General features: G+C 39.7%; 1 protein-coding gene across 1 annotated transcript; it reads left to right on the plus strand.

Moving 5' to 3' along the window:
• The first annotated feature begins 1,909 nt into the window (after nt 1–1,909).
• On the plus strand, nt 1,910–24,511 carry LOC128822616 (3'-5' RNA helicase YTHDC2-like). The gene is made up of 26 exons (XM_054004382.1): nt 1,910–2,095; nt 2,740–2,830; nt 3,200–3,393; nt 5,009–5,208; nt 5,794–5,960; nt 7,757–7,859; nt 9,060–9,216; nt 10,830–10,937; nt 12,029–12,177; nt 12,559–12,694; nt 13,051–13,177; nt 14,144–14,209; nt 14,979–15,157; nt 15,309–15,405; nt 15,482–15,569; nt 15,670–15,750; nt 16,707–16,789; nt 17,675–17,780; nt 17,916–18,035; nt 18,390–18,662; nt 19,159–19,285; nt 19,733–19,938; nt 20,625–20,820; nt 21,928–22,037; nt 23,491–23,780; nt 24,181–24,511. Exons 1-26 carry the CDS (start codon nt 1,921–1,923, stop codon nt 24,449–24,451), a joined length of 3,900 nt encoding a protein of 1,299 aa, XP_053860357.1. The 5' UTR covers nt 1,910–1,920; the 3' UTR covers nt 24,452–24,511.
• Nucleotides 24,512–25,458: the final 947 nt, after the last annotated feature.

Genomic DNA, 25,458 nt, shown 5'->3' on the forward strand with positions numbered 1-25,458 from the left:
AACTCTCTGGATGCCTTGAGGGCACTGAAGGGTTGCGGCTCAGTTCAGTTCAGCAGTGATGTGGGAAATGGATTTGTAGAGACAAAGACCAAGTTCTGCACTGTGGCAAGTGAGCACCTGAGAGAGGTTGTTTTACAAGGACAGAACTGATCAAAAGGCTTTTTCCTTGATGTCTCAAAAATCAATAAGAACTGAAGTAAGGGAAGTGGAAAAGACAGAGAAGTAAGGAATGATGTGTCAGTAGATGATAGGAGAGGTTCCAGAAATGGGGCAGAGGCAATCACCCGCATCAGCAGCCAAAGGTCTGGGGAACTATCAATGGATCAGTGTATCCAGGAGTGTGCCGTAGAGCAAGAAATGCCCATTTTCACTGCAGTTAATTTATTAAACAAATATCTCTCAATAGAATTTGACATCAGTCTTACTTCCCTAAATGTGTATAAATACATAACTTACTTCATGGCAACATTAATGATCACAGCAGCCAACAGCTGTCTGCTTACAAATTTACTATAATGCTTAAACCCCTACATACGGGAATTCTTTTTTTTTTTCTTTTTTTAATAATTAAGGAGCTGAAAAGAGAAATAAATCTTGTGCTCTTTCATTAACTTGAAGAATTGGCTCACCAGTGATCCTTGCATCATATTTCAACAGCTAAGAAGTCTTACAGCACTTAAAATCTTTAAAAAATCCCAAACAAACAAAAACCAGAAAGACTAATTATTTTGTCAGTCAAACCTGACACAATCGAACACAGTACAGAATTGATAATACTGTTTCACTAACTTCCTTTGCAGTTCTTTTTCTGGTAGAACTGGCATCTTTTGTGGAACATAAGAGTGTTTATAAGAGAGAAAATGTTCTGCAAACTGAGGAATCTGAGGAATCATTTTTCAGAATCATGGGGCTTTTTGTCTATAGGAAGGCAAGATGATGCTGTTAAGAGGCAAAAACTATTAAGAGATCTGGGTTCATAATTAAAGATTTCTGATGCGACTCTTTCAAATTAGTTATGAACTCTCATTTTTTACTCTTGATACCAAGGATGATAAGAGGAATGCTCATCTTATTCAGCTGAAGTGTTTAATTTTCCATAATAACTGTGATCTGCTTTGCGGTGGCAGTACTGAATGTCACAGGAACAGCTATGAGGACCTTGCATTATGTACTTTGATCAAAGAGACATAGTCAGATAGCTGAACTGAAAACTGAAAAAAAAAATTAAAAATAACCTTAGAACAGATCAATTGTTCCGCTCCAGTGTGATCTCTCAGTGCAGAATTATGCTGAAGTTAGTCTTGTAAAAGCTTTGGTAGAGGTCGCTTAAGAGCTGTTTTTCAGTCAGCTGCATCAGACAGTGAGTGTTTATCTTCTATTTATTTAATTGCTCACTTCAGTTCACAACTGAGGATGTTTGTTCAAACGGAGGAGTAGTTTGTTCTTCTTCCAAGTACTCTCCTTCTGACCGATGATGTTTCCAAAGCAGCAGCCTTCAATCCCGAGCCCTGTGTCAAGCCCAAGAGGATTGGGTTTAGTTTCTACCTCGTGTCCTCAGCGTGGAGTCAAAGGACAGCAGGAAAAGACGATCCAAAACCAAGGGCAAGTAACACTTTACAGAGTGAGGAGGCCGAGGGCCGAGATGACCCTCGCCACAGCTACGTTTAATACCATGAATTAAAGCACGTAATTTATGACCGGACAGGGCACCAGTGCCACGTTTTGGCCACAGCCATACACATACCTCGGTACTAAGCAGGCTTGGCCCTACCGTCGGGAAAAGAGCCAATTTCCTTCCCTTCGGGCCGACGGGGCTGTGGGTGACTCCACGCAGGCCCCGCCCGCCGCCAGCACCGCCCCTCGGGCCGAGCAGCTGCGGCCCCCGATCCGTGTGGGGCCGTGTGGGGCCGTGTCGGGGCCATGTCGCGACACAGGCGGGTTCTGCGGCGGCAGCCCGGCGGGGCTGCGGGGGACTGGGCTGCCGGCGCCGCGGGGCGCGCCCGGGCCGAGGCCCTCAGGGAGGTCGGCGTGGACGAGGTGGTGGAAATGGCGGTGCAGCTCGCCCTGGAGCGGTTCCGGAGCGGGGACGAGGCGGGTGCGCGGCACAGCCCGGCCCGGGGGCAGCCTGCGGCTGTTGGGAGGGCGCTGGCAGCGGGTCAGGGAGGGGATCCTGCCCCTCTGCCCGGCCCTAGTGAGGCACGGCTGGGGTGCTGTGTCCGGCTCTGGGCTCCCCAGCACAGAGACAGGGAGCCACTGCAGGGGTCCGGCAGAGACCACCGAGATGAGATGAGAGGTCTGGAGCATCTCTTATCAGGAGAGGTGTGGGAGTTGGTCCTGTTAAGCCTAGAGGAGACCGAGAGGGGATCTCACTAATGCATATGAAGATCTTCAAGATGAGTCCCAGGAAGGCGGTGCAGACTTTTTGGTGACAGGACAAGGAGCAGTGGCCATAACTTAAAACACAAGAAGTTCCACCTGAACATGAGGGAGAACTTCTTTCCTTTGAGAGTGGCAGATCACTGAAACTGCTGCCCAGGGAAAGTGCTGAGTTTGCCCCTCTGGAGACATCCCAAACCCTAGATGTGTTCCTCTGTCAGCTGCTCCAGGTGACCCTGCAGGGGGTTGCACTGGCTGGTCTCCCTTCCAATCCTAGCAATTCTGTGGTTCTGTAACACTGAGTTGTCAAGATTAGTGCCTGTTGCATTGTTACTGTTTTCTCATTATTATTTATCATTCTAGAGATGGAATTTCCTTCTAGTTTCACTAGTACTGAAAGAGCATTTGTTCACCGTCTCTGTCAGTCTCTTGGACTGGTATCTAAAAGCAAAGGGTGAGTCAGGGTACAATTTTCAGTTTTTTGGTGCAGACCAATAGAATTTCAAGACTAATGATAACCTGACTGATGTTTTCAACATACTCAACTGTGTTGCAAGGAATAGTATTAGAGAAAAAAGTGTAAAAGAGAAATGAGCATCTGTGTTCATTGCTGTATGCATGCTTGGAAAAGCTTGTGACATGCCTTTTGGGACAGCTTGCTTTTATACTTTGTGGATTTAATGGCTCCATTAAAAAAGCTGCTCACTGTGATTTCTGTTTTTTTTCCCAAAGATTTTGCATAGCATCTCCTACCTTGACAGATCAAAGTCAACCTAGAGTAGGTTCCTTTTTCCTAAAATATGTTTTCTTCTCCCGCCGACAGAAAAGGAGCCAATCGCTACCTGACTGTAAGGAAGAAGGATGTATCAGAGGCACACGCAGGCATGACTTGTGGCTTGGCTCTCCGTACGAAACACGCTGTTCGGAGTCTGATTCAGCGCTTTCCCGTCACAAATAAGGAAGGCACGGAACTCCTGCCAAGGACAGAGCGAGGAAATGCCTGTGCTGTTGAATCTGGTACGTTGGGCGTGTGTTCTGCTTTGGACTTGTCCATCGCCACCACTTGGAAAAACCACCTGCAGCCCAAAGACAAAAGAAACCTCTTTGTGTTCTGTCCCCTCTCGTGTCCTAACAGACACCTTCTTGCAAACGCATTAATTTTCCTTACTTTTAAGGTCTTTTAGAACTGGTGCTGTGAAGAACTTGGGAAGTCATATCATGCACGTGGTGATGTCCACCTTGTGTTGTGTTACTTTAGAATCTTTGAGCCAGTTCCAGCCAAACCTTTTTGGAAGCACATTTTGAAATGTGGCTCCATAAAAGTTCTGTGAGGTGGGATTGAAGAGTCAGTGTTCCCCTGCTGCTGTAAGAACACCCATATGAGAAAATGAAGTTGTCTGTTCTGCTTGTAGAAATTAATGTCCTTGATAAATGAAGAATTTCAATTTTTATTTCTTCATCTCTACAAAATAGATTTGGTCCTTAAGAGACTACTGTCCAGACTTCTTGATTTCTTGAATATGGAAGAGTTCACTGAAAGACAAACTTCTGATAAAATGTTGGGGTTTTTTTTTAAAAAAAGCAAGGTTTTAATCTAGATTATTGCTTTAGCAGCTACAAGTGGAAGAGTTACAGTGTGTTTCTGTGTGCAGAGATGGGTGTAGTGAACAGAAAACACTTGTACCAATATGCCTTGTTTAATGGCATGGTTCTGATAGGTGGTGTCTGTTCTTGAAGTGTTTCCTTTGCTGTTATTTCCAATAGTTTCAGTTGTTTAATAGGATTGTTTAATGAACAGAGGGAAGCTATAATGCAAGGACTGAAATGCAATGTCTTAGGAATGTAAGGGATAAGTTAATGAGCAGTGTAATATTTGCCTTTCTCCGCATCTCAAGAATGTATTTTTAGTTCTCCCGATCTCTTAGTCTGTGTTTATCTTGGTACAACAGAGGTTGAAATTTAGTATATGAATCTGTGAATGACATTACATATGTATAATTGACTTTACAGCAAGCTTTTCATTCTTCTGGAAAATAATTCTCAAGGAATTAGAGAGTAGCACTTGCAATGATGGATGTGAAGTAGCTGCCTCAGAAGATGTGCCCGTTTGTTGGCTACTTATGCACTGCTTTGTAACACATCACACTGCTGTGTGGGGGCCAGGACTCTTGATACAGCATGCTTGCATTAGTATGATTTCAGGCAAAGGCGTGGAATAGCTTCAAGGCTTACCCCTGGAAGTGTGTATTTCTAGGGAGAACTGCAGGTGTGAAATGTGGGCGCAGATACAAGGGCCACCAAAATCCACCGGGCTGTGTTCTCTGGTTTAGTTTCTGTTTCTCCTTTTGCTCTTTGTGGGCTTTTTTGACTTGGAGCAATGCTCTGGAAGAGTCTGGTTTTGTTCAAAATAGCTATGAAAGTAATAACTGTTTTGAAAGAGATTTATTCCAAGCACTGCAGGAGGACATGTTGCTATAAATATGACTTCTAAATGTGTGATGGGTTTGTCACTTTACCCACAGGGATGCATCAAAAGTCAGCAATGTTAATTTTTCAGTACAGTTTTTGAGCAGTGTTTTTCTGTGACCTTCCTCTGTATCTGCATAAATAAACTTTTACCTTGTCTTCACAGAAAACAAAGAAGTAAACAAGATAACTTTTCGACTTAATGATGGTATCCCCCAGGTCCCAGGGAAAAGAGGGGAATCAGAGTTTGATTCCTTCAGGCAGTCACTACCAGTTCTTGAAAAACAGGAAGAAATTGTCCAAATAATAAAGGACAATAAAATTGTTCTGATCATAGGAGAGACTGGATCAGGAAAAACTATGCAAGTATGTTTCTTCAATTAAATAAAAACTAGAACAGTATTTATGACAATTGTGTAATATTTGTGATATGGGATATTTTGATGCTATTGTAAGGCTTTTCTTTTCCTGTATGATTGAAAATCTTGTTCCAATTCACTTTCTTGCTTTTGAAACACTAAGCCAGTAGATAGGTACTAAAAGCATAAATGATTCCTCACAATTTTCTGGTAGATACAATTTTTTCATTAAAATAGTACAAAATATTGAAGGGAAAGTAGCTGTGATGTTTGTATAGCCCTTTTTCTTCTAAGGTAGTTCTGTTCTTAGTACCCAGAGTGTTTTTTGTGTTAAAATGAGAGATTATCTACAGGAGTTTTTTTTTTTAGATTTCTCTGAAGCAGGAGGGAGACACTGCAAGTTTTTTCTTAAAAAAAACCTAAAGAGGTTATACTTAGAAATTTATTTTCCACTGCTTCGGGTATGCTTGCCATGATAATCCTAATGAAAAGTCTTTTGCAATGTGTAACACTGAGATGCAGTTAAATTGTTTCCCTGTGCTAACAAAGCTGTGGCTGTCTCAAAAAGTAAATTTGAACCACTTCTTTACAGATCCCTCAATTTATCCTTGATGACTGCTACAAGAATGGAACTGCCTGTCGTGTGTTCTGTACTCAGCCCAGACGTTTAGCAGCTGTTGCTGTGGCTGAAAGAGTGGCAGCAGAAAGAAGAGAGAAGATTGGCCAGACAATTGGTTACCAGATCCGGTTAGAAAGCAGGTCCTAATGGTATTTCTGAGTGCCAGTTGATCTTGTGTTGGTCTTGTGCATCTTGTGCACAGGTAAACTGCAGTGTGTTTGGGTTGCAGCCTCCCAGGTGGGATATGTTACTGCAGGTAAGGAATACGTAAGAGGGAAAAGGATGGCTTTCTTGCTGTGTTTTGCAGTTTCATGTAGTAGGTTGTCTTATAGAACTGAATCTCAGGTATTTTCTGTTGACTTCTTCTGCGGAGTGTATGCATGGAAATCCTTGTCTGATTTTCAGATCAAGTCTACACTTTTTAAATTTTTTTTTCTTCCCCCCTCTCTACTTGTAACAAGTGTGGATCCAAAAGTTCCGCAAGCTTTGAAGGTAGGTGTGAAGACCAGCATGCTGTAAGAAATGTTATGTAGTGTGAGTTGATAGGAGTCATAAAAGGGAAAACAACAAAATTGGAAAGTGACTGATGGAGATGAGCATTATTGATCAGTCTAGTTTGGGCTAAATTTACTCTTCTTCAGCTTCTGTGTTTAAAACATGAAGTGAAGTAAAAGCAGAGATTTCAGTACCACTTGATGAATTTGTCTGTAAAGCAGAGCATGAATGGATTGTGTGGGGTTTTTACATCTTTGCACCGTGTAGCCAAATGACATTTCAGGGAAGGGCCAGCAGTTGGGATATGAGTGACCAGAAGATGGCAAAAGGTTGTGTTGCTTGAGTGAACAAAGATAACACACAGCTGATGAAAATGAATGTGCTTGAACAACAAAGCCGCAGTAAGAATTCAAATGTGTGTACGAAAGCTCACAAGGATATAAAGAGATTAGAAGAGCTGGTGAAGATGTATCACAAATAAGCTGGGTGATTAATATATGAAAGTACTGTGCTGGCAGAAGAAGAGCAAAGTCAGGTGAAAATGGAAGAATTGCTGGAAGCAGTGCAGGAAATCCAGCTTGAGAGGAATCAATACAATTGCTGCAGAGAAACACTAAAAGGGAGAAATAACAATATTTTGAGGTGTGGACAAAAAAAAAATCTGGAATGGAGATGTTTAGAGGTGTTTATAGTAACAGAGAAGTATAATTTTTAAGGTTTTCTGAACTGTCTTCCAGAGAAGAGCTGTAGAGTACAGTAGAAAGGAACTTTTCAGCTCCTTGAGGATGGCAGTACCAGAGGGGGTAGTGACAATTGCTGTTTTTATTGGGACAGCTTCTCTCAGTATAGAATTGTAACATTTCAGTAGTTTGACCTTCTGAAGGAGCAGAGGATGAAGCAGATGACTTTGTGATTTAGTCAGCTGTACTGTATTGTGTCCTCAAGGCAAGGCTTTGGGAGCTGTGGGGAGGCTTCTGTGAGGAGGTGCCAGAAGCCTCTCCCGTGTGTGACAGAGCCGGTGCCAGCCAAGACAGACCTGCCTGTGGCCGAGGCTGAGCCCATCTGTGATGGTGGCAGTGCCTCTGGGACAGTGGGGAACAGGGGAGGAAAACCTGCACAACAGAGGCAGCAGTTCAAGAAGAGCAGTGAGAGCATGCAGAATTTCTTCATGCTTCTCTTTTACTTCCTTATTTATTAAAATCTGAATCTTATTTTTTCAATTAATCCGTTGTCCAAAGTTTTGGGGCGCAAGCACTACAAATTGTTAGGAAATGTGTGGGAAAAGGCATAGGTTAAAAACAAGTGGTGTGCAGGAGTCTTTTGGGGAGAGAACTGTAATTCCTCTTGTGGTCAGCAGCTGCTTTAATTTTTGATCCCTGGAAAGCTAGCTGCCTTTAAATGGTGCAAAGCCCCTGAGCTGTCTGTGTGATGTGTTCCATAGGGTTTCTCCAAAGACACTGGTAACATTCTGCACTAATGACATGCTCCTTGGCACGCTGATGGCAGGAGACAGCACCCTCTCCACCGTGACCCATGTTATTGTGGTGAGCATCCTGTGGTCTTTCATGTGGGGTGGGGCAATATGTATTGCCTTGGAAAATGAGGTCCTCATTTGTTTTATTTAGATTTGCTGAGCACTTCAGGTGTTTTTGTTTGGTAGAAGATGAATCAGCTTCAGAGACTTTCTGAGTCCTTAGAGTAGCATGCATGTTTTGTGGATTTTGGTGTTTTTCTGCGTGTTTGTGTTTTTTCCTGTAAAAATAGTTTATTTTCATGCCAATGATTAATTGCGGAATCAGGAGGAGTGGAGAAAGACAGAAGTGTAAATTTTTCTGAACTTCCCCTGTCAGCAGCAAATCCTTAGGGAGGCTTACATGGATGAGGTTCAATGTGCTTGTCTCAGAATTTCTGTTATCATTTCTTTTAGCATTACCAGGTTTTCAGTCCATTTGTTTGCCCAGAGTTTTCTAGATAATGTGGAGTCTAATGGCTAACAAATTATTCAGATGTATTCATTTATGAGTATGCTAATATTCCTATTGTGGAATTTAATAAGGAAGGGGAACTAGAATGCTTATGGCAAGATTGAAGTCCTGAAGATTAAAAGGTAAGTTTAGGTGCCTGCCTGTTTATCAAAGTTAAAAAGGCATGAGAATGATCTATACATTCTTGATGTCAGCCTACAAACCTTGTATTTTGAGTCCTTGTTTCCTTCATTCATAATAGAAATCAAAACAGAAGAATGACAAAGATGATGAATCAGTTAGGTGCCTTAATTTATAGGCTTTGTGTGGCTTTGACTTGTCTAAGCAATCTGTCTGTTTTTTCTGATTATGTGGTGTCATCCATTTCTTTAAATGCTCATCAGTGGTGAAGTGAGAATTTATGAAAATAAGATTTGTAGGATTTGTGGTTTGGGGCGTTTTCTTGAAATTTGGCTTCAAATACAAAATCAGAGAGGTTTCAGATATTCACTTTAGCCTCTAAAGTTAAGGTGCGTACAGCTTCAGCATTGCAATGCACTCAGCGCTGATAAAATCTTTTTGAAGTGTTTTTTTTTTTTTGCTTATGGATAGTTTTTAAATAAAACCCTATTACTTAAACTAGACTTACACATTTTAAAGCCTCTGTAATGTGCCACCAAATCATGTATTTTATGTTTTTAGAAAAGTTTGTTTTTGTCAGAAGTTGTGATCCTGAATCTATGATGGTTTTTTATCTCTTTTTTTTTCCTTTTTTTACAGGATGAAGTACATGAGAGGGATAGGTTCAGCGACTTCTTGCTAATAAAACTGAGAGATGTGCTGCAAAACCAGCATAATTTGAAACTAATTCTTTCTGGTGCTGCTGTAGATACAAATGTCTTTATTAGGTATTTTGGAAGCTGCCCAGTAATACATAGTAAGTCTTGATCTTAACTCTTAAATCTGAGTATACCGGCCCTGAGACTCACAGATCTTACAAACTATTCTGAGTAAAAGCACATGGTGAATACACTGAGAGTTCCAGGAATCCTTATTCTTTGTGTATTCAGGTTTCTTGTTTCTTGACTATTTGCACCTCGTTCAGAGTGAAGTGTTTTAGTCACTGGGAGTTCTGTACATGCAGGTACATCCTGCCCCCCTCCACTATTAACTGAAGAACTAGGAAGAGGTTATTGAAGTGCTGTCTTCATGCTGATACAGGACTTAGGAGCTACATGAGTGTGATACATATTAATACATTCCAGTAGAATCTCACTCTTCAGGCTTGGTGAAGGTTGTTACTGGTTACTGGATGAAACACAGCTAACTGTAGCTGTTCAGTTCAGAAATACAGGCTCAGGCAGATTGGGTTTCACATGAAAAAAGAATGACATGATTCTTTGATTTAAAGAAGATTAGTAGCCCTTCATCTAGGTGAATATTCAGAAAAGGCATCCAGTTTCTCTTCGTTTGTGTTCAGACTCAGTTACCTGCAGTTAGATTACATTCAAATCCAAAGAAAAGTTACCATTATTGCTGTTTTAATTTCATGCGACTAATCTTTAGTAGAGGCAAAATATAAATGTGTGGGAGATGGGGGGGTTTTGTGGGTTTGCATTTTTTTCCCCACGCTCCTGGCTTGAAGGTTTCCCCCCTTTTTTTTTTTTTTTTCTTTTTTTGAAAATTTAAGAATTAAAAGAAGCATCTTTGTCTGTTCATGTAATGTAAAAGGTTTGATTCTCCTTCAGCATTATGGCTGACAAAATCCTGACCACAGAAACCAACATTTTGTAGCTGTGGATTGCTGTAGTACACAGAGCTTGTGCTCAGTGTTGGAAGGCTTCCTCTGTGGCAGCTTCTAAAAGTATGTGAATTGTGGATTGTTCTTTCTGAAGGAAAATCCGGAGTGATCCTGAGTCAGCTTAAGGGACAAGAAATCAAAATGCAGAGATTTGAATTCTTCATGCAAAAAGCATCCTTTAATGTCCACAGATAAGGTCTAGAAAACAGTCTTGTTGAAAAAGAAATCAGGATAAATTATGAGAAGGGAAGGGCCACTGGGATGTCTCATCTGTCAAGAAGTATTCAGTAAGAAAGCTCAGCTTTGCTGAATAAGTTGAGGACATGGAGATAAGAATCTCTTCTCACATACTTCTGATGGAAAGAAAGTAGTTCAGTACAAAGATGTACTGTCTCCGTGTGGAACCTTGCAAAAAGCTGTATTAATTGCTTATTAATTAATGAAATTTTAAATCCAGGTGTCAGACTTACATGGCGAGTTCTTGTTTGTAACCCTAAACAAAAACGGCTGTTCTCTTTTTCTCATTAAAAACAAATTAATAACTGTCAGTCTTATGAACATCTCTTGCTGTAACACTTGATAAAATTGAAGAGGTTGAAGAGAAACAAAGTGGCATTTTACTTTGGAAATGTTTTGTTTTGTATAATTCTGAGAAAAATAAACTCCAGTGAAGATAGTTTTTGAAAAAATGAATGCTGTAAGTGAAGCTAGTGAATATATAATCTTTTATGGATTTTTTTCTATTTTAGTCCAAGGCAGGCCTTTTGAAGTTAAAGAGTTGTTTCTGGAGGACATTTTACGAAGCACTGGGTATACAAACAAAGAGATGGTGAAGTACAAAGAAGAGAAGCAGCAAGGTCGGTGGACTTGTTAATTGTAAGGGTTGACAATGAGAATCATTGATTGATTGAACAAACAATTAACAGGATACTTTTCTGTTAAAATTCCAAAGTCAGGAGATTAAATGAGATGTGATTAGATGACAGCAAGTATTTTTAAGCTCTCAGTATTTACATCACTGAAATAGTTTATGCAATTAATGAAAAAAATCACTTTGATTTGGTGGTTGCATTCTTTTCTCTTTCAGTTGATAAATGTCATCTGTTTTCTAATTATTACACTGTAGAGTTATAGAGAACTGGGGGCTGTGCCCACATGAATACTAAAGAAGCATAGGATGCTCTGTACCTTTGGGTGCAAATTAAAGTGTAGCTATTAAAGCAGGCAGGATTTTGTACAATCTTGCACTAAATGGACAAGTTGTTGCCTTCAGTAACATTTTTCACTGCTTTCTTCAGGCATGGATGTATTTTTTGTGTTAACACTCTTGAGCTAAACATCATTGGTTTTCAGTTGATTAAGCAGATACTGCTTCAGAAGTTTTCCTGGCACCTGAAAGTAATGATCCCAGTGATTATTTAAAGAAATTAAAAAAAAAAAAAAAGCAAACCCCAAAGCTATAACATACAGTCCTAACTGGATATTTATCACAGTCTCATCTCTGATCACTGGGGACAGAAAAGTTCAGTTAAGAGACTGGTGTTTTCTAATGTTTCTTCCACTTGTGTAGAAAAATAAGTTGTTATGTGCAGGGACTGTCTCGCTTGTCTTCAGCATTCCATTTCTGGAAAAAGATCTGGGCTGAGATTGTGTGGAAGATGATTACTTAAGGAAGACCCTTTGAATGCAGTAGTTTGGAATAATGGAGGCTTGGGGGGGTTCAACACCAAAGTGGTGGGTTTTACCTCGTTCTTATAGCCCTTGTTTGCAGTGTGCACTTTGGGTACCCTTAAACATGTCATTTACGTTGGACTGGTAGTAGCATTCTAGATTAAATAAAAGAGGTTGAATAGGTAAAACTTGGACCTGCTGGAACTGTCTTTTTTAGTAGAAAACAATGGATAATAAAGATGACTCAAACTTTCTTGGGGAATATTTTGCATTCTAGAAGAGAAACAGAAGTACACTCTTGCTGAGTGGTGTTCAGCTCAAGGCAACAGTAACAAAAGGACATCTCGGAGACAAAAATCAGTTCCAAGGGCAAATGAGGAGTACAAATGGTTGGATGATGGTGGTGACACAGTATTTAATCAACTGGTAAGTTTTTTCTTTAGTTGGAAGAGACATTTATATTTGTGTTGTATTACTAGCCATTTAAAATCTGTTTTCTACAGGTAGTTCTGTAGAGTCTTTGGGGATATTAACCTATTTTAAAGATTACTTGATTGGGGTGAACTGCTGTAGCTGAAGTGTGCTCTTCAGTTAGGGTGGTTGTACACAGCTTTTCCTCAGATCAAATGGCTCGACTGCCATTGTGTTAGTACTTGCATCTGACAAAATCAATGCATTGATACCTGAGTGCTGGATTTCTGGTTGCTGCTGGGAAAAATTACCATTCAAATTCTTTGTGGGTAATGTATGAGAATGAAGACAACTCTTGGAAGAGATTAATCTTTCAGTATTGTTTTTTATCTTCAGACTGAAAAAGATGTGAATTGCCTTGAACCGTGGATAGTAAAAGAAATGGATTCCTGTCTTTCTGACATCTGGTTGCATAAAGATACTGATTCGTTTGCTCAGGTGTTAAATCTTATTTTAACTGAAAATGTCAGTGGTAAGTTTCACGTGCTATTACATAAGAAAAAAGCAACCTCAACTTTACTTTGATTTTTGTGGCTACTTTTATCTCCAGTTTCAAATGTTGTTACCTTTACATTCTGATGCCTACTGAAAAATTGGATAGGGCTAGCAGAATTAATGAGTTGTTTAGTTAGTTGATGATGTTGTTTTCAAGTATTGACAGAAGTGTGTTTCTAAAAGAGTGTGGAATTGACATGAAGTGACTGCAGAGATAAAGTGAGGAAACAAATTCTCTTTGGGCTGGAATTTGAAAGCAATATTTGTACTATATTTAGATGAAGAAATAACATTTCTATGGGGTTTGCTGGATTTTTTTGTTTTACTTCTCAGTTGATTATAGGCACAGTGAAACTGGTGCGACTGCTCTGATGATTTCTTCAGGGAGAGGCTTTTTGAGTCAGGTAGAACAGTTGATCAGCATGGGAGCAAGTATCCACTGCAAATCATCTAATGGCTGGTAAAAACAGAGAAACCAAAAGATAGATTTATTTGTCAATACAGGAGAAAGAAAGAAAATTCTTTAACATCTAAATTAATTTGCTAACTTATCACACTGCTGTAAGAACTGTAGATTTTGACAGCCTAAACAGTTTTTAACTCCTGTTAATCACATTGTTTTCTGTAAATTCTAAATTGAATTCTTAATTACATGGTCTTGATTATGAGCTATAAACTTTGTTTCAGTAGGTCTTATTTAAGACACTGCTTAGCAGAACTGTAATCTACTGAATTGGACCAAAATGTTTGGCAGTTTGTATTTTCATGGAGTTACCTATATCAGAAGATCTTTCTGTTACGTTTCTAAATATGTTGTAGCATGTAAAAATATTTGTGAATCTGTAGAAGCTCAGGTTTTGTGGTCATGGAGTATGTCTTCATCTAAGCAGGGAAGTACAGTTTGTAACTGTAGTATGGAATGATAAGAATTAGGATTCCAGGGGTCTGATATCTGGTACTAACATTTGAAAAACTTGGGAAGAAATGCAGTTTAAAGGTGTAAAACAGTGAAGTGCATTGTGAGGAGGACAGCTTCTGAAAGACCTGAAATAGCCAAATGTTAAGCCTGGGGTGTGACTTTTGGAGATGACTTCAAGGGTACTGCAAACAGGCAGGTCTGATCTCTGCACGTTGTTGTGGGCTTTTTAAAGGAATGGCACCTCCTTCCTCCTCATTTCCTTGTGCATGTTTGCCGGTGCTCCTGTGTACAAGGACATTCTTTTGTGGTAAAGAACTGTAGTTACCTAAAAGTCAGATAGCTGTTAACACCTATTTCAAATGGGAAGTTGAAGATCCAGCAATAACTGAGAGATAACTGAGAGAAATGGGTACAAAAGTCTGGTGTCAATTGCCTCACCTGATGTGCTCTTCATCTTCATCTTTTGAAGTGAAAAATCTAATAAAACTACTTGTGCAACTCTTTCAGGATGGCTGTGGACTGGGCTAGGCACTTTGGACAGACAGAGGTTGTTGATCTGTTGGAATCCTACAGGTAAGCTGTAGCTATTTTGCAGAAGGAGTTGTATATGATAGTGGTGGGGAATTTGAGGTTTGTGTTCTTTTAATCAGAACAGGTTTTAGCTTTTCATGCTGTAAAATCTGGACTGAATAGCAATACCTATTTTTTTAAGAATAAGAATTTCAAAACCAAACAAGTTTGTACTCAGTATCGTATTGTTTATGTTTGCACAACTTGCTAATTGTATGCTATGTGCCATTTTTTTTTCTCATGCTTACTTTGCAAACAAATCTGTCATGTGTTTTTATCTGTATATTTTTTATACGCAATAGGCATGTTAAAGAAAATTGACAGAAGTAATGTGTACACTAGGCCATTCAAGAATGCTTTTCTGATTAACTTACAGTTATCATAGTTGAGGTAGTGTTTTGTAAAGATTATATTTATTATCATTTCTCTTGGTGCAGTTTGTGCTAATGGGAAATTTTTGGAGAATACGTATCTCTTAAATACTTTTCCTTGAACAGATAAACGAGAAGTATCTTTACACTTTCATTTGCTTATGGTTGTGTTTCAATGAAGTTGAAGAAACCTAAAGTTAGCACTAATAAATGAAGGGGCATCCTTTGTTGGGTTAACATTGAAATCAGTGAACAGCAATAGTATGGTGATTCCCTTCTGCTACACTTCAGCATTAGAATTCAAGACCAATAGTCGTGTTGGTCTTGATCTAAGTTTGAGCTGATGGCTCAATGCAAACCCGAAGGGGCAGCCTTGACTCTGGTGTATTTTTCTGTTACAGCGCTTCATTTGCATTTGGAAATCTGGATGAAAGTTCCCTGGTCCAAAATAGTGGTAGTGACCTTAGTGCAGAGGACAGAGAACTACTGGCAGCTTATCATCACAGTTTTGATGATGAAAAAGTGGATCTGGATCTGATAATGCACTTACTTCACAGCATCTGTCATAGTTGTGATGCAGGTAGGTAAATACCCAACCAGCTGTTGTGGCTTTGGCTTCTGATGAATCGTGCTCTTCTTTCAGCAATCCCCAAACGTTAAAACCTTCTGAGTGCTAGTCGACATGTATTTGAATTTTCTGTTTAACTTTGCAAACCCACTTCCTTTTTTAGGAGCAGTTCTAATATTTCTTCCTGGGTATGATGAGATAGTGAGCCTCAGGGACCGCATTCTTTTGGATGACAAGAGATTTGCTGCTAATGCTCACAGGTAAAACCTTTAGTTGCTGTGGCTTTTCATTGCTTCTTTTAAGGATCCTTAAAATGTTTTTTTTGTCTTGCATTAGATACCAAGTTTTCATGCTTCATTCAAGTGTGCAGACTTTGGATCAGAAGAAAGTGCTTGAAACTCCACCTTTTGCCATCCGCAAAATTGCAAGTATTAGAGGACTTTGTCCGATGCTACAATGATCTGTTTTGCCTTTGCTTTTACAGTGACTCTAGTTTTGGTAGTTTTGGTTTTTTTTCTTTGCAGATTCTTTCCACTAATATTGCAGAAACCAGCATAACAGTCAATGATGTGGTGTTTGTCATTGACTCAGGCAAGGTGAAAGAGGTAGGATTGCCTTAAATTTTCCTAGTGCAATTCTAAAACACACAGTGCATAAACTTTGGGGAACTTGTTTTTTTTTTCTTTTTACTTTACATGAAAATGAAAAAAAGCTTTTACTAGCTGAGAGCTACTGCCTGTCAGGCAACAGTCCCCGCTGAAAAGTTTCAACATCCATTTGTTTGAAGACAAATACTGTAAATAGCTAGCTGTCTAAAAAACCTTGTAAAATCTAATCTAGGTTGATGTATTAATGGATCTTTCTCTTTCACAATTTAGTATTTCTGTTGGATTTTTAAAACAAGTCCTCAGTTTAGACCACCACCTTCCTGAGACTTAGAGAGCACTGGGAGTTCCTTTTGTCCTACTATTGTATCAAGTCCAAAAATAATCCATGAAGTTTTTAAGCATTTTTTTTTGCTGTGTTCAGTGCCCATTCCTCATTACTTGTTCAAGAAAAGTGAGAACACACAATGAGGCAATTTAAGACCTAGTGTACAGCTTTGAAAATGAAATTGGATTTCATAGGTGATATGCACACCAAATTTCTGAGGTTCTCATAAAGTGTTTTTTTTTGTAATTGTACATCAGTCTTAAGAAAATAAGTAGGTAATTTCCAAGTGAGATAAAAAGGAAAACTTTATTTGGTATAATAATGTAGTTTTACCTGCTTTGTGATATCTCAGAACACAGATTTGACATAGCTTTTACTGACTTGCAATTACCTATTGACTAGAAAATGTTGACTTTCACAAACTGTGGAGCATTAAGGTACTACAAAGGAGATACCATCATAAATTCACTTGAAACTGAGAAGGTACCTTTGTTGCAGAAGCTACTGTATATCTATTAGTGTTTCATACTTTTTAGAAAACTTCTGTTGGTAATCTAAATAACTAGTAACTTTTATTTCATGTACCCTATTGAGTTTTCAGTTTATATTCCTTTCTTTGTTTTTCTAGAAGTCTTTTGATGTGCTGAGTCGTGTTCCAGTGCTAAAAATGGGGTGGATTTCAAAAGCCAGTGCTGTCCAGAGAAAAGGCAGGTAATAAATGCCTCATACTGGTTTCCATTTTGCAGATATCCACAATCTGTGTTTCGAATAAAGCACACAATGTAGTAACTGTTTCTAGCCTAGTCCAGTGTGTAGGGTCAGTATGTATTTCCTTGGAATAATTTCCCAAGTTGTAGAAGAGTGATGCTCAGGCATTTCCCAAAGGTCTGGGTTGTTTTCCCCCCATTAATTTGTTCTCCTTCCTCTTTCTCCCATGTAGCACCAGCAGTCACAGTGTCCAGTGGGGTGTTTTCACATCTTGTCTGTGGGCAGAGGACTGCCTGTTTCACTTTCTCCAAGCTATCCATGACTTAACAGGCCATGATTATATTCTTCCCAACACTGTGGGTGAGGGCTCAGAAGTTTATGTAGCAACAAATGCCTGTTTAATCAGTCATACTGGCATTAAGCTGCACATTTGCACATAGATGTATATCAATGAGAGAACTGGCTGTCTCTCATTCACTCACAAGTTATTTAATCTTTATTCTGCCTTTTACTCCAAGCATCACTTCTGTTTGGGGGATGTGAGAGGAAGAAATAAAGTTTGCAACTGATTCCTTACAACAAAGGATGATTGAGATTTGGACTGGTCTTAAGTTAGCAAAAAACCCCACAGCACTTTACATTAGATAAGCCTTGTTTTTCTTTCTCCAGATTTCTCAGTGTTGGGTTAAAATTACCATAAAAAATTGCCACACTCTCAAAGATAACTCACGATTGGAAAACTCTCACTTTGCGTGTGACTGACAACACTGTCTTCATAGAACTGCTTCTTCTTTTCCATTCTGAGTTTCTGTGTCTCTTTGTTGGCTTTAGGTTTTGTTTTTAGAAAGAAATCCTCATTTTCACCACTTCCCATATTTTATTTTCAAGGGCTGGGCGCTGTCAGCCTGGAGTCTGCTTTCGTCTCTTCAGCAGGCTGCGATTTCAGTATATGTTGGAATTTCAGTCTCCAGAACATCTAAGAATGCCGCTTCAGGTGCATGTTCAGTTAGAAACTGTAACTTTAAAAAATACAATGTCCTCAAACCATACTATTAATTGCAACAAATCATGGGTTTGGGGTTGTTTCCAAATCTTGGTAATCTTTTTTGTTCTGCCTTTTACCTTGCAGGAGATTTGTTTGTACACAAAACTTCTGACTCCAATTAATTGTCCAGTTGTAGACTTCCTTATGAAAGCTCCTGATCCTCCGCCTGCTGTAACTGTGAGAAATGCTGTGCATATGCTTAAGGTCAGAGAAGGAATAGGTTTAGATGGTAATTGTGTTTGATCCCAAATTTGTGGTGTAGCAGTCTGTCTTACTGACTTCAGTTTGTACTGAAGCCGTTTTTAATTACCTAAGGATGTTCTGAGTTTTTGTTTATTGTCTGTTTTCATTTTGTGTGTGGGGATGTGGTTTTCCATGTCAAGGGAAGAGAGTGCTTTGAAGTCTTGTCTCTGTTAATAGTTTCACTTGCTTTTTTAGTGTTTGGAAACAAGTCTAGTTAATGTCCAGTATTCACATCCTTTCTGCTTTCTCTGTAAAGTGATTTTGTCCACCGTACCCGTCCCCCTCTCCTTTGTTTGTTCATTTGTTTATAAACAGACCATAGATGCCATGGACCCTTGGGAAGATCTCACTGAGCTTGGTTATCACCTCACTGAATTGCCTGTAGAGCCACACCTCGGTAAAATGGTGTTGTATGCTGTAGTTCTGAAGTGCCTGGACCCCGTTCTGACCATTGCCTGTGCTCTTGCCTGCCAAGACCCTTTTGTGCTGCCCACGCTGGCCTCCCAAAAGCGAGCAGCTGTGCTGTGCAGGAAGCGTTTTGCTGCCGGGACGTTCAGTGACCACATGGCCCTGCTCAGGGCTTTCCAGGTAGAATTTCATTTCAGAGAGTTCTGATCACAGCACACCAGCCAAGCAATGCAAATGTACCAAGCCACTTGGATGTAGAGTGGTGGACTGTGCTTAAGTCCTCGGAGAAGACTTTCTTTTTGCCTAGTGGCTTTCCTGGGTATTGGACTCATAAATTTGTGAGGGAACCCTTTTTGTAGTATGTTTTGTTGATATTTTCAAACCTTATAAAATTCTAAATGTTCTAACCATGTGCCTCTTTATATCCTACTACACTGAACTTCAAATCATGATCTTAATGTAATGATCTTTATTTCTTGCTTTAACTTGACATAATCATCATTCTAGTAAACACGTAAAGAGAATCTAATTCTTGAACAGAAAAAAGTATCTGGTTTGATACATTAACTTTTGGAGTGGGTTTTGCATTTTATTGACATAAATGTAATCTTTTTTAAAAAATGCAGTTTTAGTTTAAGCCCTTCAAATTAATAGGCAAATGTAAAAACGTTGTCAGGCATGGCAGAAGGCCCACAGTGACGGCTGGGAGAGAGCCTTCTGTGAAAAGAACTTCGTATCCCAAGCCACAATGGAAATCATTGCAGGAATGAGAACACAGTTGCTTGGCCAGCTTAGAGCCTCAGGTAAAGAAGTTGGAAACAATTTTAACCTTGTTTTAAAGTCAGGCATTTAGAAATTGTAACAAAAGTCACGTTCACTGGTGTAATTTTCCTTACTTAATTTGAAATACACCTTCATGTACACATTCATGCAGGGTATGGTGTAGATGAGGAAGTGTGGCTGATCTAACTGAAAGCACCCTCATCTCCACATGCCACTGCATTTCATGTTTTAATAAATTATTCCCAGAGGAAATGTCTTTAAATTGTAGAAAATAGTGATATTCTGTGTTAGTATGAAACCCCTTATCAGGAAGGATTTCAGTGTAATGGTTTCTTCTTGCTGCTGTTAAGGTTGGCAGTGGTGAAAAATGAAACAAATAAGTTGTTTATTTCACCTTTAGTTTCTAACTCCTTTTGAGAACCAAAGAGAAGCTAACGTGGCGCTGTTTTGTCTTTTTCATTTGTCAGGTTTTGTGAGAGCCAGAGGAGGAGCTGATATTAGAGATGTTAATGCTAACTCTGAGAACTGGGCTGTGATTAAAGCTGCCTTAGTGGCCGGGATGTATCCCAATCTGGTGCATGTAGACAGAGAAAGCCTGCTGTTGACTGAACCAAAGGAGAAGAAAGTGCGATTTCATCCTACCTCTGTTCTTGGCCAGTCTCAGTATAAAAAGGTAAAATCACTTGGAATTCATAGTTCAAAAAACACAGCACTAAAATCTCTCCCATGTTTTAGAAATGTCTTTTCCTAGTTGTCAGTACGTTAAAAGCACTATGGGCATTTAACACTACAGCTTTAGAAAATACTGTTCTACTCAGCTGAGAGAATTGGAGTTGTTTCATTTTTCCATTGTTTCAATTAGTCCTTTCTCTAGATGGAACAAGGCAAAATGGTAAAAAAACCGCCCCAGTTATAAAATTGTTTTAAAGATATAATGATCCCTACTCTTAAAAGCAAGGTTTTCTCTGAAACTTTTTTTTTAACATTTCTTTTTAAAGCAAAATATTTTGTTTTTTCATGGTAGGATAATGTGTGAATCTGGTTGAATTCTCTCACGCTTTTTTATTTGCATGTATATTTTTATATGTATTTAATTATACATGTATTTATTTCTCAAAATACAGAATCATAGAATGGTTTGGGTTGGAAGGGGCCGTAAAGCTCATCTCATTCCAACCCCTGCCACGGGCAGGGACACCTTCCACTAGTCCAGGTTGCTCAGAGCCCCCCCAGCCTGGCCGTGAACACTGCCAGGTTGAGGCATGCACAATGTCTGTGGATAAAATGAGAGATACGTTCAAATTTACATTCATTACAGGTAGAGGGTATAATAGCCTGGTCTTACCTGCTCTTGCACAGATTGCCCCAGCAAATGGACAAGCTGCAGCCATCCAGGCCCTCCCTACAGACTGGCTTATATACGATGAAATGACGGCAGCTCACAGGACAGCAAACATCAGGTGCTGCTCTGTTGTGACACCTGTCACCGTGTCCCTCTTCTGTGGACCAGCCAGACTGCCAAGTAATGCCTTGCAGGCATCTTCATCCTTTCGAGGTACACCGGAGTCTGGATTTGGAATGTTTCCGTTGGTGTCCATCAGTGTGTGACATGGAAAGCTTACTTTTCAGTAATATTTAATACATATATTGGCTGATTCTGGAAACAGCGCTGTTATAATTCCTGTAGTTATTCAGGAAGAGTTTGTCGGTCCTGTAAGAAATCTCTCCGTTTTGGGATTCCTTACATATTCAAGTGCATAAATGACACAGTTCCAGGGTATCAGAAACTGCTGTATAGTTCATAAGGAAAGAATGCAGCCACAATGTCTAATGATCATACTGGTACTGAGAAGTGTAGTATGTGTGTTCTTTTTCTACAGACCACTTTATTTGATACATTGAACCAGATTATTGAAACTGCAAGAATAATTTAGAAACAATGAATATGGCAAACAAGTCATGTTGCTTCTAGCTGACACATACATTTTCAAGATAGGTTCTATTGATAATTTTTAATGTCAGGTAACTGCACTATTAACTGTAAGTAATGGAGAAGATATAGAAATTTCCCTTTTTTTTCCTCATTTCAATTGAGTCCTGCTGGAATGGAAGCAAAAATAACTGCTGCTAGTTGTCATAGTTTGAATCAAACTAAAAGTCCAACTTATTTCTGAAGCTTTCCTGTCTTGCTTTTAAACTGTGAACCTTAGAGTGGTGTTTATGCTGATTGAATTGCATTTTAGAAAAATCAGGAATCCTAATTAATAGCCATATCTGTATATATATATTTCCTTACTAGGTCTTTAAATCTGCTGCTTTACTAGGAAATAGAGCCACGTTTGGTTTTGCAAACAGCTTTAGGCAAAAGTTGGATAGTGGCCTGTGAATACTGGGGAAGGTACATGAGTTGAGTCACATCATATCAGTACAGGTTTTTACATAGCAGGACTTTCAGCAGGTCTGGCTACTTGATTGTTGCTATCTGGAGCAAAGACTTTCCAGTGTATTTGCAGAAAAGAAGAGGTAGTTTTACAAATGGTTACATTTAAAAGTCAATTTTAGAAGGAAAAATATTATTGCTGGTAACACAGTAGTATGCAGGTTTTTGTGTGTAAGCAGAAATAATATAGAGATGCTAATGCACCTTTTGTCTTTAATTCAGGGGGATGGGTATCTAATGATAGCAGTGACAGTGAGATGGAGGACAAAAGAGCTGCTGATCTGCCACTGCTGAAGCTGGATGAATGGCTCCATCTCAAACTGGACCCTGAAGTAAGAAAGAAATTAGTCCTGGGCTTGCTTCATGTAGAAGAATTGTAAAAAGATGTGAAAAGGTTTTTGTAACATTTGAGTAGCCCAGAATTTTCTCCAAGAACGTCATGGTCCATTTGGGTCTCTCAAACCATGTACTCTGTGATTTAACCTTTACTTGACGAGCTCGTCAGGAATTGAAGGGCTTCAATCCCCTTTGGCACAGAGTTGTCTGTCACGTGAATTCGTGTATTCAACATCCGGGCTGCAATGCTTCATCACCTATCACCCATACCTTTCTGTTCTTTTACCTGTGAGCAAAAAGAAAGAAAATAATTAGTCACCTAAGTCAACAGTGAGAGTGCTCACCCCTCTTCCTCCCTCTTGGTGTGGGTGTCCTGTCTCTCACACAAGGGAGCAGGAAAGCCTCTGCAGTCCAGATGCTGTTGGATCTGCTTCACAAACTTTCTGGGCAGTGCGCTGTTTTAAATGTCTGAGCTTGGCAGTTTTGTCCCTTTCCATAGGTCAGCAGATTCTGAAGAGATTCTGCCAGACAAAAGATAATGGCTGCAAGGGACAGCAAGCTGCAGGTGACAGTGGCTGCGTAAGGGCCCTTCTGCTCCTTCTGGCCTCCTGTCCTGCCTGCATGGTGCTCCATCAGGCCATAGCATGAGCTGGGATAGCCAAAATCTGAACAAGAGCTGAGAGAACAGCCACATTGGCATATTGTGCTCTTCTTTCTCTGAGAGAATAACCAAAATCAGATCAAAAAAGGAGCACTTGAAGCTGGAGTTGCTGAAAGAAAGTTGCTGTCAGATTTTGGAAGGAGAAATTTCAAAACCTCTTTGAAATAGAAGTCTTTATGTCATTGAGGAGCTGTGGCGATGGTAGGAGGTAGTCTATGGGTCATGAAACATACAACTTTACCAGCTCTAATAATAACACTGTCTCTCCTAGATGTGTCCAAAACAGTAATTTTTAAAAACTGATTTCAATGCAAGCATTCCTGATAACATGGGAATTAGTCTATAGTCTTCTGAACTTAGTCATCACACTTGAGCAGGTGTCTCTTTAAGAAAAATGTCACTTAGAGCTCTTTTCCCTCAAGTATGACTGAAGAGTGCATGAGTAGAGACTGATTTGAGAGGAAGGGCATAAAGCATGAAAGGATTGGGTTTTCTCAGAAGATAAAAAGGAAAAAATAAGTCTGTGGGTTTACAGTACAAAGCTAAGTTTAGTACAGAGCTAAATGAAATGTTTCAAAAATTACCTTCCACCCAAAGAAAAGAAAGTAAGTCAGCATCTTAGTTTAAATATGGATTATTCCCCTTCCCCAAGACCTTAGTCTTGTCTTTCATTGTGGGCCCTGTTTATATTAGAATGCCAGGTGCTGCCTGCTGTGAAAAAGACAGGGTCCTCTTACCTGTGTGATCTAATTTTCATCAGTATTTAACAGAACTGGAATTCACTGCAGGCTGCTGGTATGCTGCTGCAACTCAGGCAGAAGTGGCACAGCTTGTTCCTGCGTCGTATGCGAGCTCCTTCTAAGCCGTGGTCTCAGGCTGATGAAACAACTGTAAGAGCAATTACAGCTGTTCTGAGTGCTGAAGAACAGTCTGCAGGTCTGCAGCAGCCTTCAGGAATTGGCCAGAGACCAAGACCTGTGACTTGTGAAGAGCTTCCTTTGGCATCTACATGGAAGTCAACCAACAGCAGAAAAAGCTCAACAGAAACTGAATTGTCTGCCTCCTCTCATGCTGAAAAGTAAGATGTTGAGGTCTTCTGCTCACTGTAGGTTGCAATTGATGTATACAAGCTCCACTTAAATTTCTGCTAGTCATAGGAGGTGGAAACCGTGGAAGTACAGTTGAAAGGTGTTATACTGTTGTGTGCTGCTTTGTAATCCCATAAAGAAGTGTTTCATACCTGGGCCTGCTGTTTGAGAGAGCTGTCAGGAATATTGTCCATGAATTGTGATGCTTGAGAAGTAGCAGAAGAGGTTTAACAGTAGCATTAAAAAGCAATGCATGATCAGTATGGGATTTTTAGTTAGGGTTTAATAGATTTTGTAGTTGCTGTAAATACGTGTGGTCATGCAGTAGCTGACAGGTCGATGTAAAATGTTCAGTGACTGCCTGTGAAACTCAAGGTATGTCCTTTTTAGGGTTTCAGTGAAATCTGCTTCTCCTGCACTCCGCCAGCCAAAGAAGTACAAAGAAAAAGACATTTTGCTCTCCAAACGATCCTCAGCTGACAAACCAGCTCAGTCCTCAGTGAAGCCTGCAGAGAGCAGTAGCTGTTCCAGCCCCTGTGCTAGTCCTCCTTCTCCAGTGTCTGGAAAGGTAGAGTTCTCTAACATATCACCCTGCTCTTCCAAAGTAATAGAATTTCTTGCTGATCTCATTCTGCAATTAGGTATTTTACTGATAAATTAGGAACCTAACTTAACTTTCCATTTATAACAGCTGCATAATACTTCCTTCTGGAACTTAAAATCTAGACGAAATATCCTTGTTTCACTAGTTTAATACAGCAAAAATAATTTGTGGACTGCTGAGGTAAAGCTATGCAAAGTAGAAAAAATGAGATTTTAAAACAAAACTTGTTCTAATAAACGTGTATTAGTTTTTTTCCAACCAAATAAGTATATTATGCACACACTTTGAAGTTTTTGGATTCTGCCTTTCTCGGCTTCTCTAATAGATTTTCAGTATCAATACTGATTCTGTCTTATCTGCCTTACTATGACTGATTGGGGTTTTGGTGATGGTTATTTTAACAAAGCACACATTTTTAATGAGATTATTGTGGTAGTTGTCCCTGTATACTTGAATAGTAGACTGCAGTAGCACTAAAGAGATCATTGAGAGGAAACTTCATGGACTCGTTGGAGGATTTAGTAATTCCTCTTGAGTCTTTCAGCTTTTCAATTAAGACAGTGTAAAAGAAAGAAACTATGTTTCCTGAATGCAGAAATGCGGGTAGTGGGCTGTAGGCTGCACTCTAGGATGATTAATTTTGGTGTCATCTCAAGGTGTGTCAGACTTAAACCAAGTTTAATTAATCACCAGACTTTTTAATCCTATTCTGTTCTACTTGTTTTCTGCCCCTCATGGATGAATTACTGCGGAAGGGACTAACGGCGGGCCTGTCAGCTAAAGGAGCGAGGAGAAGCTGAGAAGCAAGAAGCTGATAAGGAGCTCTCTCCAAGGCTGTTACCAAGGAGACCGAGAGAAGAGAGGAATTGAAGAAAGATAAGGAGAGAACTTCGTAGCTGGACAACGTAGTTTTAGAAAGTTAGCTGAAGTCACTGTTACTTTTCACCACTGGTGTTATGTTGATTTATTGATGCCAATAGTTGGGGCAGAAGAAGTATAAACAATTAGAAAGTATATAAAAGGTCAGCCACTGTCGATAATAAAGAGTTGCCATCTGAGACTGC

Source organism: Vidua macroura, chromosome Z, assembly GCF_024509145.1.
Source record: "Vidua macroura isolate BioBank_ID:100142 chromosome Z, ASM2450914v1, whole genome shotgun sequence".
NCBI lineage: Eukaryota > Metazoa > Chordata > Aves > Passeriformes > Viduidae > Vidua > Vidua macroura.

Excerpts from the sequence above, each read along its gene's own strand:
- LOC128822616 (XM_054004382.1), top strand. The coding sequence starts at position 1,921 with ATGTCGCGACACAGGCGGGTTCTGCGGCGGCAGCCCGGCGGGGCTGCG. Across the intron at positions 5,209-5,793 it reads GATCAGGAAAAACTATGCAA|ATCCCTCAATTTATCCTTGA; the intron begins GTATGTTTCTTC and ends ACTTCTTTACAG. Across the intron at positions 15,158-15,308 it reads CTGTCATAGTTGTGATGCAG|GAGCAGTTCTAATATTTCTT; the intron begins GTAGGTAAATAC and ends TTCCTTTTTTAG.